The 15,928-nt window shown below is 38.0% G+C and overlaps 1 protein-coding gene across 1 annotated transcript in view; it reads left to right on the top strand.

Annotated features, from left to right (window-relative positions):
• lgr6 (leucine-rich repeat containing G protein-coupled receptor 6) overlaps positions 1-14,095 on the top strand; it is an 84,696-nt gene extending 70,601 nt beyond the window's left edge. Inside the window, exons 9-18 of the mRNA XM_081387327.1 lie at positions 773-844; positions 1,406-1,474; positions 2,260-2,331; positions 3,456-3,521; positions 3,836-3,907; positions 5,399-5,470; positions 7,292-7,417; positions 8,245-8,399; positions 9,552-9,632; positions 11,502-14,095. Coding sequence (XP_081243453.1) covers positions 773-844; positions 1,406-1,474; positions 2,260-2,331; positions 3,456-3,521; positions 3,836-3,907; positions 5,399-5,470; positions 7,292-7,417; positions 8,245-8,399; positions 9,552-9,632; positions 11,502-12,751 — 2,035 coding nt within the window. The 3' untranslated portion in view covers positions 12,752-14,095. The remainder of the gene's footprint in view (positions 1-772; positions 845-1,405; positions 1,475-2,259; positions 2,332-3,455; positions 3,522-3,835; positions 3,908-5,398; positions 5,471-7,291; positions 7,418-8,244; positions 8,400-9,551; positions 9,633-11,501) is intronic.
• Positions 14,096-15,928: the final 1,833 nt, after the last annotated feature.

Genomic DNA, 15,928 nt, shown 5'->3' with positions numbered 1-15,928 from the left:
TAAAAAAATGTCAAAGGATGTCATTTTATCTGTTGAATAGTACTCATTTTTTTAATAAGCAATATTTATGATGTTAACAGGGTTGGCATAAAAAGATAAAAATGGACAGAGATAAAATAAAAGCAAAATTATCTTTATTTTGTCTACATATAAAGGAGGCCAGCTAGTAAAAGCTGTGCGAGTAAAAACCTCACTCCCCTGATCTCAAGAGGCGCTCTAGCGACTAACGCTAGAGACTTCGGTCTTTAGCCTCCATGTTAGAGCGCCCCCATCCCATGCCAGTGAACCAGGTTTGAGGCCCGCATACAGCAGCCCTGTTACCAATTTTTTTTACATCTCAACTCTGTTACTACTACTTTTTACATCTCATCCCTGTTACCAATTATGTTTACATCTCAACTCTGTTACTACTTTTTTTAACATCTCAATCCTGTTACCACTTTTTTAAATCTTTTTTAACCCTGTTACCAAGAACAACAGATTTTTTTTGTTAAAGTTGATACAAATGTCAACATTAAATTCTTTTTTAATCCTTAAAAAAATGTATTATCAACTCTGTTACAATATAGTACAAGACACAGTTCTGTTATGTCTCAGCATATGTTAAGCTTTATCAATTTAGCTGGATATGGCACTTTGTACTTTATTAATGCTTAAAGACATTCTTCCCTGAAGAATATAGATAATTCCTTGTCAAAATGGAACAGGCACCCGTTTAGAATGATCCATTAAATTTCTAACAAAAACAAATGCCTTTTTCTTCTCTGTTCAGTCATTTCTACGAGAATCCCATTCAGTTTGTTGGAAGATCAGCATTTCAGTTCTTGCCAAAGCTACACACACTGTGAGTACACGTCTACGTGTGAAATGATCACATAAACATGATTAAACAGAACACTTTGGCTTCCGATAAGGCACCTCTAAAGTACCAGTTGGCAAATGTGTATAATTTCCATTTCATAATCGCTTTCATTTTGATGAATACTGTAATCTTGCTCACCTCTTGCCATCACCTCTCTCATAAGTAAACATTAAACTAGTAATTTGTCTCCAAAAAACAGCACGTTTCAATTATAACCTCATAAATGCCAGAATATGAGATTTAGCTTTTCATAAAACCAGTAAAAAAGTAATTTACCTCTCTCCAATTACACAGATAATGCACAAGAATGCTGTGAGTGTCTATTCAGCATTCATTATTTTGATACAAAGTCTACCGTCTTCCATTGTTGATTTTGGGTAGCGTTGAACTTGCAAGTGTAATCAAAATGATGGAATCAAGTGGAATAATATTCCCTCTAGATGATGGAGAGCTAAGTGTGTACGGTAACAGCTGTGGTTTTGCTGGACGACATCTTCATTAGCAGAACGATCCTCACTAATGAGTTATCTAATCTCGTTTTAGCTCTTTGAACGGGGCCACTGAGATCCGAGAGTTTCCAGATTTGAAAGGAACCACCAGCCTGCAAGTTCTGTGAGTCTGAGATCAAATGTCCCCATTTCACGCAGGATCGGTTACACTTAAGAGACTTCCAGAAGTTCTTCCCACCGTCGAGGACAATGGAATAACCGTTGACAAAATAGAGATGCTTTTACTGATCTCTCAGCATGTCAGCAAGGGTAAAAACGATGCTTAGGCAAGGGCCTGCTGAACCGAGCCCTTCAATGTTTACTTGTGAAGCATCTGTTAATATGAAGTATATAGTTACTGATCTTAAAAGCCACGGAGCATTAAACCACTCATTAGAGTTAAGGGGGAAGGGTTTTCAAACTGATTTTGGTCGCACCCCAATCTTACGCCATTGTTTGAGTCAAAGTTGCTGTGTTGGGCTGGTCGGGTTCCTCAAACTAAGCAACATTTTGATAGCGCCACAGTTTTTAGAACTTAGAACTTAAACTTGGATGTTTAGGTCATTTCAACTTAAAATTACATTACATCTGACTTATTAATATTTAATTTATTATAATTCATCAATTTGAATGATCTTTATCTAAACACCCTCAAAACAAGACTTGTTTTTTGAAAATATACTTGTATATAAGTAAAATAATTATATATTTTGTCTTGTTGAATTAGCATAATTTTGAACTTGCTCTAGGGATAAATCTCAGGTTTTTTTAAGTCATCTTTTGCAGTGCATTCACGTTCATTTATTTGCCTGTTTCTCTCTCCTGGTTCTCGCACACACACACACACACACGCACACACACACACGCATACACACACAGTGTAAACTTTCCTCTTTGATTTTCTCTCAGTACGTTGACCCGAGCTGGACTGACCGGCCTGCCATACGATCTCTGCCACCTGCTGCCTAAATTAAGAGTGCTGTGAGTTCCCAACACAAATACGCACCTGCAACACACAAACACGTTCAAAAGCTCAGCTCTAAAAGATTCCTAAAGATCCGAACTGGCAAAGGGAGTTGAAATTCCCCCTGAGGGATTTGATGTAACCAAACTTTCAAGGAGTTCCTAAAAGCCTCCTTTAACATGAACTTCAAAACATCAGCAGGTGGATCATTTTAGCCAACTTTACTTTTTATTTTTTTATCATTTGCGCAAGCTTGTGCTAACAATTTGAAAGTTGTTAAAAAGTCATTTTAATTCAATTATTTTTGAATCTCAACTTTTTTCTGTGCATTTAATCACTCTTTGTAACATGTTTAGGAGCAACCACTTTCAGGTGAACAAGTTGAGTTAGAGAAACCCCTGCAGGAAAAGCGAGACTTTATGTAACTGTTCAAATGATGAATTAGACCTCTGGGGAAAGTAGCTGCTTAACATGCCATTCTCTCGATATATTCGCTTATTCTCTCTCCAAGGTTCTTCTTGCATAAACACTATATTGGGTAAAAAGAATACTAAAAGATGGTTTTAAAACTAAACTCATACTGACATGCAACTTGGAGCACTTATTATAATGTTACATTAAGAAACATGGACAGTTGGTTTTTACAAACAGTTGGTCGTTTCACATTCAAACAGAAACTATATTTGAACTGACTTGCATTAATGGGTCTTTGTTTTATAGAGTCACAGACCCACCAGTGCTTAAACTGGGATAGAAGTGGAAAATATGTCAAAATAATTATAACTTTAATTTGTATATTTCTATATTTATTCATGTTTTTGTATTCATTTGATATTAAACTACTGATATGTTAAAGGTATAGCGGAGGATTTTTTACTTCCGGGTGGATCACCTATACTATTGGTCCTCCTAATTGTCAATCATTCTGGTGAATCAATCAAACTTTTCAAAAAGTGGAGAGGGCGGGTCTTATCTAAAATTCGGAAAGATCCTCCGCTATACCTTCAAGAATTTTATGAAATGATTGTGGAGTCTTACCAGTCAATCTCTGTCATTATTTGTGAGCTACTGTAAGAAATGCTTTTTGAGATAAAGAAGTCTCATGTGAAGACATTTCTAATCTATATTTGTTTGATTTCAGGGAGCTGTCTCACAATGTCATAGAAGAGCTGCCGAGTTTCTACCACTGTGCCTCGCTTCAAGAGATGTGAGTTCAGGCGTCTCTCTCTTGTGTAATAGAGTAAAATTGCCAATATCTAAGATATCTCTAATAACCCGCATAGTATTTGACAAATGACAAATGAACGTCATTACAGTAGCAATCCATCATTGTCCATATTGTGGAGGCTTTCAAGTGTGTCCTTGGTCGCTGTGTATGATGTCTGGCGTAGTGTGTGAGTGTGTGTGTATGTGTGTGTGTGTGTGTGTGTGTGTGTGTGTGTGTGTGTGTGTGTGTGTGTGTGTGTGTGTGTGTGTGTGTGTGAGATGCAATAAAACCAGATTTTTGTTTTGACTCGGCAGAGGCCTGCAGCACAATCTGATCAAACAGATTGAGATGAACACATTCCAACAACTCAGCTCTCTGCGCTCACTGTGAGTACTGTACACACACACGCACACACATCTTCTGATGGCCTCAAGAGTTACAGTACAATATAAAAGCACCAGGGAAAATGCTTCCGTCTGCATTTCTCTAAAGATACACTATGTAAAAAAAGAATTGTTCAAAATCAACAAAATTTAAATACTGAGTCGATACATCATAAATCTTTTTGTCTTACCATGATTCACTGGTTAGCTTGTTATAAGTGTTTATATTTTAGACCTGTTGGGATGGTTTTCATGGGAAATACATACATCACTCGCCCGTGCGTGTCTCATCATATCCGTAAATAGAGTAAATTTTCCCCTGCTACTTTGAGGCGTTTCTGGTGTGGGAGTGACAGAGGTTAGTTGTCACAGCGAGCGAGAAAGCTTGACATGGATCCGCTAAATCTCAATCCTCTGGGGAATCACCCGTTTTATACAAACACCGAAACAGAGGAGAGTCTGCTGGCACAAAGAGAGGTTGTAATAAAACAAGAATCAACATTAGTTTGACTTTTCAGAGATGGCAAGAACTGAGGGATTTGAAATGTTGTAAAAGGAGATGGTGATTTTATCACTCAACAGGCGAGTAACGTATTTTATTGAACAGATAAATTGCCATATGTAGCTCTCTAACAGAGTTCATTGTAAAGCATTATCTATTGTGAAGATCATTTCATTGTGGTTGTTGTAGCGCTGTGCTTGAATTTATTTTCATGTAAGTTCCGTGTCAATTAATGGGTAAAACTACAGTAACATCTTCAGCTAGTCAGCTTGAGATCCTTTCCATCTAAACTAGTTTTATCTCTAAAGCCGAGTAGTGAATGTTTTATGAGCAGTAAGATAACCGTATTAATCCGCATCCACGCAGAGCCAAAGCACAACCAAAACAATGTTCTTCCACAAAATACATGCAGTTTTTTTTTTTTACCACTACAGGTTCAAAAGTTACAGTGTACCTTTAATACACATTTTACATTACAAACTGAAACATAATGATGGATAAAAAAAAAAAAAATACTTAATTGTCCCCCTTTTTGCTTAGAGGCACTCAAACTGCACGATTGATTTGAGAAAAAAAATCAAGTTCACGCGTCTTAAATATTCCTGATTAATTTCCACATTTTTAAGCATTAACCGTTTAAATGGGGTTTGTTTTTTAAATTAACTCCACTGTATATATGGATTTTTTGAGAACATTGATATTGTGTCAAGAAAGAATTCATAGAAAGAATTCATAGAAATAATTGGTAAAGCTCACCAACACTTCCACCTAGAGGCCAAGACAAGCTAACCAATTAACAACTGCCAACCAAAAGCCAGAAAATTATATACAAAACAATGATTATTGTTAAAAGAATATGAGAGCAAGACAGATATCTGATAAGGATAGAAACTTTCATGTTGGCAGTCAAGTTCAAAGCAAAAGCATTTCTATTTTTATGAGAAAAGGATAAATGACAGGTGTATGGATGAGTAAATAATGTTTCATTACAGGGATCTTAGCTGGAACCGGATCAACACCATCCACCCTGACGCCTTTTCCTCTCTTCAGTCTCTCATTAAACTGTAAGTATACTATATGCAAAACACTGCCAGTGTATATCACTGAAGATAAAGCTCACACAGTCAAGATGTCTGTATAGATGTACAAAACTGTTATTAAACTGTGACTTTTTTTCAACCACCCCATTTGCACAAACATAGATTCCATGATGCACACTTTTGAGTTTCTGTCATTCGTGCAATGCTTTCTTTGGCTCAAAGTGAAAAGACTGTGCTTGTAATCATGGTTAAAAGCTCTGTGCATTGTTGAAGACGTGCATCGTCAGTCACAGGCGATTAAATGCAAGCAGCATTAGGTGAAGAATGTGATGAATGAATGGGGAAGACTGATTAAGTGTGACAGAGTGAGGCTGATAAATGTGTGCAGCAGTGAATGACTGTAAAATGTCATACCCAAGTGGATATCGCAATAGTTATAGACCTCATATAAACCTCTAAGTAATTACTCTGGAGCAAATTCACTACCAAACAAAGTGCATGGAAAAGGCAAATCACTGTTCCAGGCTCAATACAAGTACAACTCCTTCGACAGTGTCTATGGCATGCTGTTGATTACCACAAACAAATTATTTTGACTCGTCCTTCACTTTGTAAATGAATTAACAGCATGCCACAGATGCTGTCGATAGAGCTTCACTTGTGTTGAACCTGGAACATGCACAGTTTTATTTAAACCGATGCATTTCAGCTTTCATCAGGGTTAAAAGTTCAAGTCCTGTGTGCCAAAACATGTCGGTTTAAATAAAACTTTCTCCTAACAACAAGTGTTGTTGGATTTAGAAAAGTTCACAGCCTCTTCACTGCAGAATACTGGTATTTAACACACACACACATATATATATATATATATATATATATATATATATATATATATATATATATATATATATATATATATATATATATATAGAAACATTGAAAGAAGAAGCTGATCAACCCGTGCCACCATCACAAGCATGACTTTGGCTTTAAAAGTGGAATGTTTATTTTAGTTTGTTGTACACTGTAGATGACTCTTCACGTCCTCATCCGTTTGGAAATGCATGCAAAGTGGATTTGCTTTCGCAGCACAGAAAATGTCAGACATGTCTTCTTGACATGTCGACAACATGAACCAAACACTTCCATTCTCAGCGACAGCTACAGTGTTTGAGAGTCAAAGTAGACACTGTTCACGGGCAGCCAATGAAGACCATAGGTTAGCATTATGCACATTAGTTACAAATCTATGTAGTTTTGAGCAGGAATTAAGTCTGGAATTACTGACGACTCCTTTCAGGCAGTTCAGAATCGATTTGTTAGTTTGGGAGACAATGACTCCATTTATCTGCACTTTGATCTTTAAAAATTTGCAGACCGTTTCCATTCACAAACAGCTATTACACTACATGAAAGGTAAAAGCATAATCAGGGTACTTATTGGTTGCAAGATATTAGTGGATCATGTTCATGTTCATATAGTTAATGTGATGAACCTGTGGTTACTCTGCAAGGATACCTATGTGAACTTGAGGAAAACTGACTTCACACATCCACTAAAATCTCTAACACACCAGCTAACTGCATAACTGCAAAATGGCTAAAACTTCAATGTGATGGTTGCCTTTTTAACCGCATCACTGAAGGTAACACATTTCACTTCAAAAGCTGCTAAATCCTCATGACTCTAATTTCGAGATTTCCAACAGAAGATCTCCAAGGCACAATGTTGACAAACGTTCACACAAAATTATCTTATAGTATAATATGGGACATTACACTTTAGCTCCATCTGCAACTTTTTTTACACATGATGATCCATCTATTTCTCCTCTCTCCATCCAGAGATCTCACCGGGAACCGACTGAGCAGTCTCCCGCTAGTTGGGCTAACAAGTCTTACTCATCTTAAACTGAAAGGCAACATGGCACTCTCGCGTTCTTTCAGAGAGGAGGACTTCCCCAACATAAGGTACACTTGTGATAACCAATAACCCCAAATAAACTCTGCTATCCCACGCAAGAACAGATTAGCAAGACTTAAAACACTTTCATGTTAAACCATCAAAGAAAATTCACAAGTGTATGTGGTTATTAAGTCCCACAACACAAATGCCTCGAATAGCTCAAACACACATGAAGGTTTTACTCTGTTTTTGGAAAAACATTCAATCGTTTATAGATTTGACATTTTCAAGATACTAACAATCTGGAACAGGCTGTGCCCCAAGGAACATTCTGTTCATTTGTACGAGTAAACGATTTCTGTTCGGTTTCCTAGAATATCTGGCTTGATGCAAGTCATCTGACAGGCGGAAAGATTATTTCAAGATACCTTATTCTCAATACAAGAGAGGCCGTTATAAATATCCTGTCTCGATTCATCAACAGCACAGGGCTTTGGAAGCGCTCCAAGACGTCAGCCAAAGTGCTGCTGTGATTTGATTAGCACCTCAAGAAATGAGAGATTTCAAGTATTACCATTTCCAAAAAGCAACTGATTACAATTAAAGAGAAGTCACGGTTTCAGTCGTGACCCAAATACATTTAAAATAGCCCTTGCAGTTAGATGTTTTGCTAGATTACTTCATGCATTATTTGCAGATTGATGAATCATTTTTTCCTCTGAAATGGGATCTTTTATAGTTTTCATATTTCCTTAAACTGATGCAATATGTCCTTATTTTTAATGTTAAAACTCCATTTGGCACATAATAATAAATCTATTTGTGGTATAAAAATATTTGATGGAACATATACAATTATTTTTAATTTTATACATTGCTTTTGTTGAAACAGGGTAATTGAGATGCCATATGCCTATCAGTGCTGTGTATTTGGAGCCTGTAACAGCTACAAAGCAGCCAGCCAGTGGGAAGAACAGATGGGCAGTGAAGAGGAAGATCTCCAGAAGAAAGCGCTGTCCCTGTTCCCCATTCACACTGACAACAACTGTAAGTCCTACAACTTAACTAGGCCATCTCACAAATCTGTCTAACATTTTACAGCATTGTGACTAGGAAGAAAGTGGTAGCAAGCACCATTTGCAAAACAGTACCTTTTTTTTAAACTTAGTACAATGGTTATAACATGGTATTCTTTGAAGTACCACCAGTCACCACCACTATATGTCAAAAATGTAGACACCTCACCATTATTTATTACTATTTTCCACATTGTACAACAATAATAAAGTCACTGAAACTATGATACAACACAAACAGAAGTGTGGGAATTACGTAGTGACCATCCACCAGTGAAGATGATTTCAAGCATTTAAGCAAAATTTATACTTTCTGAGGTGATCTCTTCACCTTCTTAATAGACATGCAAACAGCTAGAATAAACCAGTTGGTGAAGTTTAAATGATCTGAACTTATCGTGGCAAGTTTCCCAACTCCAATATACTGTATTGTATCAAGTCACTCAAGTTTGTACAGTAAACCTTTTATCAAAGTCCCTGTAGCCAAAAAATGAAAACATTGACCTTACACAAACACGTTCCTCATATAAAAGGAACATAAAAGCACCACTTGTAGCGGTTTTCCACAGTGTGTGTGTGTGTGTGTGTGTGTGCGAGTCTATTTTTATTTGCTCTCTTCTATCTGCCAGTTTCTTCATCTTTAATTAGCACAGTAGAAACATGTCAGGGCCTTACAGTAACCGCAGGTATTTGACAGATGAAATCAAATGTGTCTTTTCTCCATGCATTCCTCGATGCGATCTGATCAGGTTTCAGACTTGAAAGCAGCCCTCCGTAATTACACTCCATGGGAAATTAGATAAACATTAACAATTCAAGGTCCAAAACACACCATTTGGCTTATCGGAAAATAACAAAACCAGAGCGTGAACAAAGCCTGATGATTGATTGCACACTGAAGGAGAAATGGAAAGTTGCAACTGAGATGTGTTCGGTGTTGAGTGGTGCTAAAGCCCTTAGATAAATTAATCCGTTCCAGCAGACTTGATGTCCATAACATGGTGATTTATCTTCTGCCAGACTGAGTGCATCATGGCATCTTGAACACTGAAGACTATTTCATCATACTGCCATAAATGCACAAACCAAAGGTGCCTCATGCTTTTCATGTGTTCACTTGCAGATGACCTTGACTTAGAGGAATTCCAGTTAGCTATTGAAGAGTCCAAACTACAAACCAGCATACAGTGTACCCCCATCCCAGGTAAATTCAATCAGCAACACATCTCAACTCTACAGTAGGTCACATGTTGCCACCAAGACTGTGTTCATATCGATTACAAACAAACTAAACAACACGCATGTTGAAGAAAACAAATTTTTACACCAAATCTATGCACACTTCTCAGAATCTCCACTTAGCATGATTTGATAACCACATGAAGAAATGTCAAGCGTTGCCACTTCCAGAAATGGTGCTGATATAAAAAAAAGATGGTTTCAGCTGTGACCCAGTTATGTATAAAACAGCTATTGTTGTTATATTTTATTTTGCATTTTAATAAGATTTGACAAATATTAATAAATGTGCTTCAGTATATTCGAAATGAACAAAAACAGCCAGTTATGACGCCAACATTTTAGATACCAGGGAAAATTCACAGTTCTCTATTCCAATTTCGATACCACAGCTATAACTACATGCCTAACTCTAAATTTAAGGTAGAGACATTATATAAAGTAATCAAATGTAAAAGTCTTCACTGTATAAATTAAACAGATTAATCCTTATTAAAGTTTCAAAAGTTATTCAGTCAAGAACAGCGAGTAATTTTTTCTTTGTACTTTTGTTGTTTGAGTAACATTGAAAACACAGAGAGCAACATAAATATTAGGCTGCGGTCACAAGACCTAATGAACGGATCCAATATACTGATACTTACACACATGTGTTGTCTTTCTGGACTGTTTACTTTCACTCAAGCCATAACCGACTGTGGTCGGATACTCGCAAAGACGGTAGGATACTTGCTGAAATGAGCATTTTTTTAGATGTGAAACAGAGCTCATTTCAGTATTCGCGTGCTGTCTGAGACTTTCTTTTCACACAGCGTATGAGTAACGAATTGAGTTCCCTTTTGTGTCTTCTTGCACTTTAATATTTAAATTTGGCAAGACTTAAACTTTCGTGACAATGCAGCACTGGCCCATCAACAGTCCCGAGCATCGTTCGCATTTGTTCACGTTTATGTTCTCACAATGTTGCAAAAAGTTACCAGCTAACTGGCGATTGACACCGATTCATATTCTCGCCAACAACGATTTCTACTCGCATTTGGCGCTCTGCGAGTGTTAATTTTAGGCCCTGTTTATGTAAATGACCATAGAGCGTACTACTGAAGAAGGTAAAATGTGGCCTACTATTATTCTCTTTTATATTCTATACATACAAGCAATTGTATTAAAACCATTCACAAATGTCTGCCATATTCTCTGAAAAACTTCTCTTTTGAATTATGGGGGAAAGAATCTAGTCAGATTCTTGCAGCACTATATTCAGTGTGAAGATGCTAATAAAGATGCATTGGGTCTCATGAAACAAGCACAAAAACTTATGTACTTAATTTGAAAAAAAACTTTCTTACCTAAAATGTTGCACTTCTTTCAAAGCAACAATTGATGCAATAACTATTTTAAGAAAGATTTACTAAATATTAAGTGTGTTATTTTGTTGTGCATTTGATCCGTAGTAAAAAAATGCAGTCTTGTGTGAATAAGCCTCAAATGAATGTGTTCTTTCCAGCCCGTTCTCATCGCAAGGCGTCATATACTGACGCTTTTGACATTTCGTCTACATCCAACGCACATGGCACCCTTTAGCGTCAATATGAGACGCAGATAGATATGGGCCAGAAGGCGCCTCCTAGCGGTCTAACCCTAACCCTAGCCCAGACCTAAACCTACCCATAACCGAACAAAGCTCTGTGCATGTCATATTGACGCTAAAGGGTGCCATGTGCGTTGGATGTAGACGAAATGTCAAAAGCGTCAGTATATGACGCCCTAGGATGAGAATGCGTTGGTTCTTTGTGGTATAATGCTCAAATTCTAATTGATCATTTCACCCCTTCAGGTCCATTTAAACCATGTGATAACCTGTTTGACAGTTGGGTGGTACGGCTTGGCATGTGGCTCATCTCTTTGGTCTCGCTGACGGGAAACAGCCTTCTCCTCTTGACTGTCTTTGCATCCCCCAGCTATCTCTCCCCTGTTAAGTTCATCATCGGCACCATCAGTGGCGCCAACCTGCTTACGGGCCTGTGTACCGGCACCTTGGCATTGGTCGATGCCCGGACATTTGGAGAGTTCGCCCTGCACGGAGCTCAATGGGAAATGGGTGTTGGTTGCCAAACGACAGGCTTTCTTTCAGTACTAGCCTCGGAGGGGTCCATACTCTTCCTGACTTTGGCTGCAGTGCAGTGCAGCGTGTCCGTGTCTTGTGCTCGCGCCTACGGAAAGTCGCCGTCCCTGGGAAGCGTGCGAGCCGCCTCTGTGGCCTGCTTGGCACTTTCGTTGGCAGTCGCCGCTTTGCCGCTAATTGGGGTCGGGGAGTACGGGGCAACTCCACTCTGCACGCCTTCACCACTGCCGGATGGCGAACCCTCCACGTTGGGTTTTATGGTCGCTCTGATAATGATGAACTCCCTGTGTTTCCTGGTGATCACCGGAACTTACATCAAACTGTACTGGGACCTGATGAAGGGTGACTTCGACAGCATTTGGGATTGTGCCATGATCAAGCATGTGGCCTGGCTCATCTTCACCAACTGCCTGCTCTACTGCCCCGTAGCCTTCCTCACCTTCTCCTCCCTTCTGGGACTCTTTCCTGTGAGCGAGGAGGTTGTCAAATCAGTCGTCCTGGTGCTTCTGCCTCTTCCTGCGAGCATCAACCCCTTGCTCTACCTCCTCTTCAATCCACACTTCCGTGAAGACGCACGTCTCCTTTTTAGAAGAGCTCACCACCATCATGACCACAACCTGGATTCCTTCGTCTCGGTTGAGACGGAAAAAAGCTCATATGACTCCACTCAAGCCCTGGTGTCCTTTGCCGCTGAGGCAGATGCAGTGTTCGAGAGTTCATCAGCACCAAACCCAGACACAGTCGCACGGTTTTCTTGCCCACCCTCAGTGCCTCTCATCCCATGCCAGATGCAGATGAAACCCTCAACAGAGAGGGAGAGCGTTGGAGAGAACCCGGTCAGGTCAACACCAGAACTCATTGCCAAAGAGCAGGAGTATTTCAGGAGCAGTGGACTGGAAACTCATAATGGCACCTTCTTTTCTGGAGTCTACCACTCCCCGATTCTCTCAGCTCATTCTTAAGTCTTCTCCTAAACTCTAAAGCTTTCAAGGACCCAAGGAGTTTGAGAAGTCGTGAGCCTACATATGAACTGACCCCTAAAACCTTCAGAGCTAATGAACAATGAACTGTTTTCATGTGGGACTATATACAACTATATACTGTCCCAACTGCTACATGGCATACAAAAAGCCTAATCACATTTTGTGACACAATCTTGTGGGCCATTCAGTAATTTAAGCAATGTTCAAAAACAAATCCGCATTTTTTTTTTTTTGTAACTTTGTAACTTGTTTGTGTAATTAGGCTAAAGGAATGTTCTGGTTTCAGTATCATCATCATCCAGGGAATATTGAGGATTTTCAAATAAAATAATTTCCCGTTCAACTCCTTCTATAAAAACAAACGAAACAATACAAGCACGTACAATGGAAGTCTACGTGGAAAAGTACTGCACGGGTATGAATATTAAAATTCACACTGTATCTATCTACAAAACAGTGTTACATAATAACAAATCCACCATGTATTTGGTAATTCATAACCAGAAACGAAGCTAACACGATTTACAGCTTTACAGCTCCAAGTTTTTTTTGTTTTTTTTGGTGCTTTACCAAACACATTTCATTGTTTTGAACCTGGAACATTCCTTTAATTAGAAAAAAAATATCACAGGGATGTTTGCTGATGTAAAAGGAGCGATGTATCTAAATATGTCAATGTGAAAAAGGTCTCTGCATAAAGCTCAATTCTTATGTCATGTATCTCAAAGCATTATGCATTCATTTCCAAGTGTGTATATATCCTTGTTAATTATTTGCAAGTCGTAACTTGCTAATGTGCACCTAGTGAATTAAAAAAAATAATTGAATGGGAAGGTAAATACCTATGTATATTGTCACATAATATTTAGTGAAAATACATCATGCCATGAGATGCTAGAACATAAGGCCAGAAACATACTCTCTGCAAGTACACAAAAGGCTTGGCCAATGAACTGCTAGAAATTCTTGAGAGAACAGAGTCACCTTCAAATGTCTGTGCCATAAATTCAGGTATCTAGCTATAAACATGTTGACAACTTTAACTGATTGACTTTCTTCAAACCAGTGCTCCAACACGACATAAGTTGAATGCAATATGCATTAAAATGAGTTTAAACGTAATTCATAATGCAACATTTCAGAAGCATGAACATCAAGCTTAAGTAATTTGAAGCATTGCGTTCATGTACTTGCATAGACTATGTCACAGCATATATTTTCAGAGTTGCATTTAATTTTTTTACGTCAAGGCCACATGATTAAGGAAGAGCAAAAAGTGATATATGTCAGTGCTATAAACTGAAGATATAAAAAAGAACTATGCGTGATTTGATTAGGTCGTAATAAAGCTTGGTCGGGATCTTTTACAGATTGTAAAGTAGGCTAGCTATTGTATTGTAAAATATAACTACCTCTGATCTAGCATGCTATACCTTTTTTATCCTCATTGATTTCTATTCTTTTTTATATTAAATGTATATTAAAATGTAATTTTTTTATATTGAAATTTTAAGATCTTTGTACAACAGACACAATTCTGGATGTAAATATTTTCGTATTTCTGTACACATGTGATAAAGAATGATTTAATAAAGTTACTAGTTTCATAAATGTATGTCTTGAGGACTACTGAACAATTCAGAGAGATGTGAATGTAGTGCACCTTTGAAAATTTAACAACAATAAACCCAGATATAAGAAACTGTATAGAAATGAGATTCAATTAATATAATTCATGTCTGTCAAATATACACTACCTGCACATGTTCTTGGGTTGCTCTAAAGTGCTTCTCTCTTGTGTGCAGTTTTCTTATTTTTATTCTCAGTAGAAGGGGAACAGGGCAATCAGACTGAAGAATAAAATAACAATGGCTCCCACCAGTGGCTCATGTGTGTAATGACAGTGTATGTTGAGCTCAGACTTTGCAAGAAAACAGTTAACATATAATAGCCATAAAAAATACACAAATCGTACCTTGTTCTTCTGGATTGCATGTTCAGCCGTTCATTTATTTGCCTTCTCTAGATAAAGTGGTTTGTTGTATTTCTATTCTGAGTACTGTAAGACACTCCATTAATTTCCAAGACGAACGTTAAAGCAATAACAGTCAGAACATCCGAAACCAGTATGACTAAATGAGTATGTCCGAATTCCAGTAGGCTACTCATAAAAGAGTAGACAAAAAGTAGCCGGATGACCTACTACTTCCGGCGAGATTTTTATTTAATTTTTTATACACAAATAAGGCAATACGAACCCATATGAATTTCCTAAAGAATAGACAACTCTATAAAAATGAAAAACAAATAGAGAGAAAAAATAATTATACTAGGAAAAAAATATAGTAACGCCAACCTGGTCTCATAGGAAAAACATACCTCTGCACACTTTTTTGCAGCGCCACAAATATGTAGGCTACCACCAGGTACGTATTGCTACAGTTTTGAAACACAAACGTCCACTGGGGGGTCACTAAAGAGATGGACTGTATGTGACATTGTGAATGTCAGTCAGAGGTATGTACACTAGTATTTCCCATTATCCTAAAACTTTTATTTTAGAATGTTAAGTGATACGTGTTGTTTCACTGAATCATGTTTGCTCTAATGGTAAATGTAACGTTAGAATCATGCGAGCGCTCATGACGCCAGTAGGACAGATAAGCTAATGCCTGGGTGATTTAGCTGAAGTTCATAAAGTTACACCAGCATACAGAACTCAGGCAAGGTACGTTTGTAGCCAGGTGGCTAGTGAGCTAGCGCTTGCTAAGTTTTTTTTTTTTAGAGAGAACATGTTTGCTATAATGGTAAATGTGACTTTAGCATCATGTGTGAGCACTCCTCATGAAAGCAATGCCCTTCAATTACATATCCTGTAGTACGCTTCATAGATAACGTTAGGTGGCTAACGTAAGTGAGCTAACCCTGGCCTGAACTGTCTGAACGATATATATTTGCACATACACACATTCAACAAATCACCAGTTACCCAGCCATAGAACCTCCCCTCAAAGAAATTAGGACAGAAGTGGTTGAAAGTGGACAAGAGAGACGTAAACGGGAAAAAAATGGTAATGTGTCTCCCTCAACTACTTGTGATCGGATCTACCTAAACCCATCTTAACACCAGGTGTAAACCGGGCCTGAGCAATAAAT

The sequence above is a fragment of the Scardinius erythrophthalmus genome (genome assembly GCF_964197995.2).
Source record: "Scardinius erythrophthalmus genome assembly, chromosome: 15".
In the NCBI taxonomy this organism is placed as follows: Eukaryota; Metazoa; Chordata; class Actinopteri; order Cypriniformes; family Leuciscidae; genus Scardinius; species Scardinius erythrophthalmus.
This window is presented reverse-complemented; position numbering and strand designations above follow the sequence as displayed.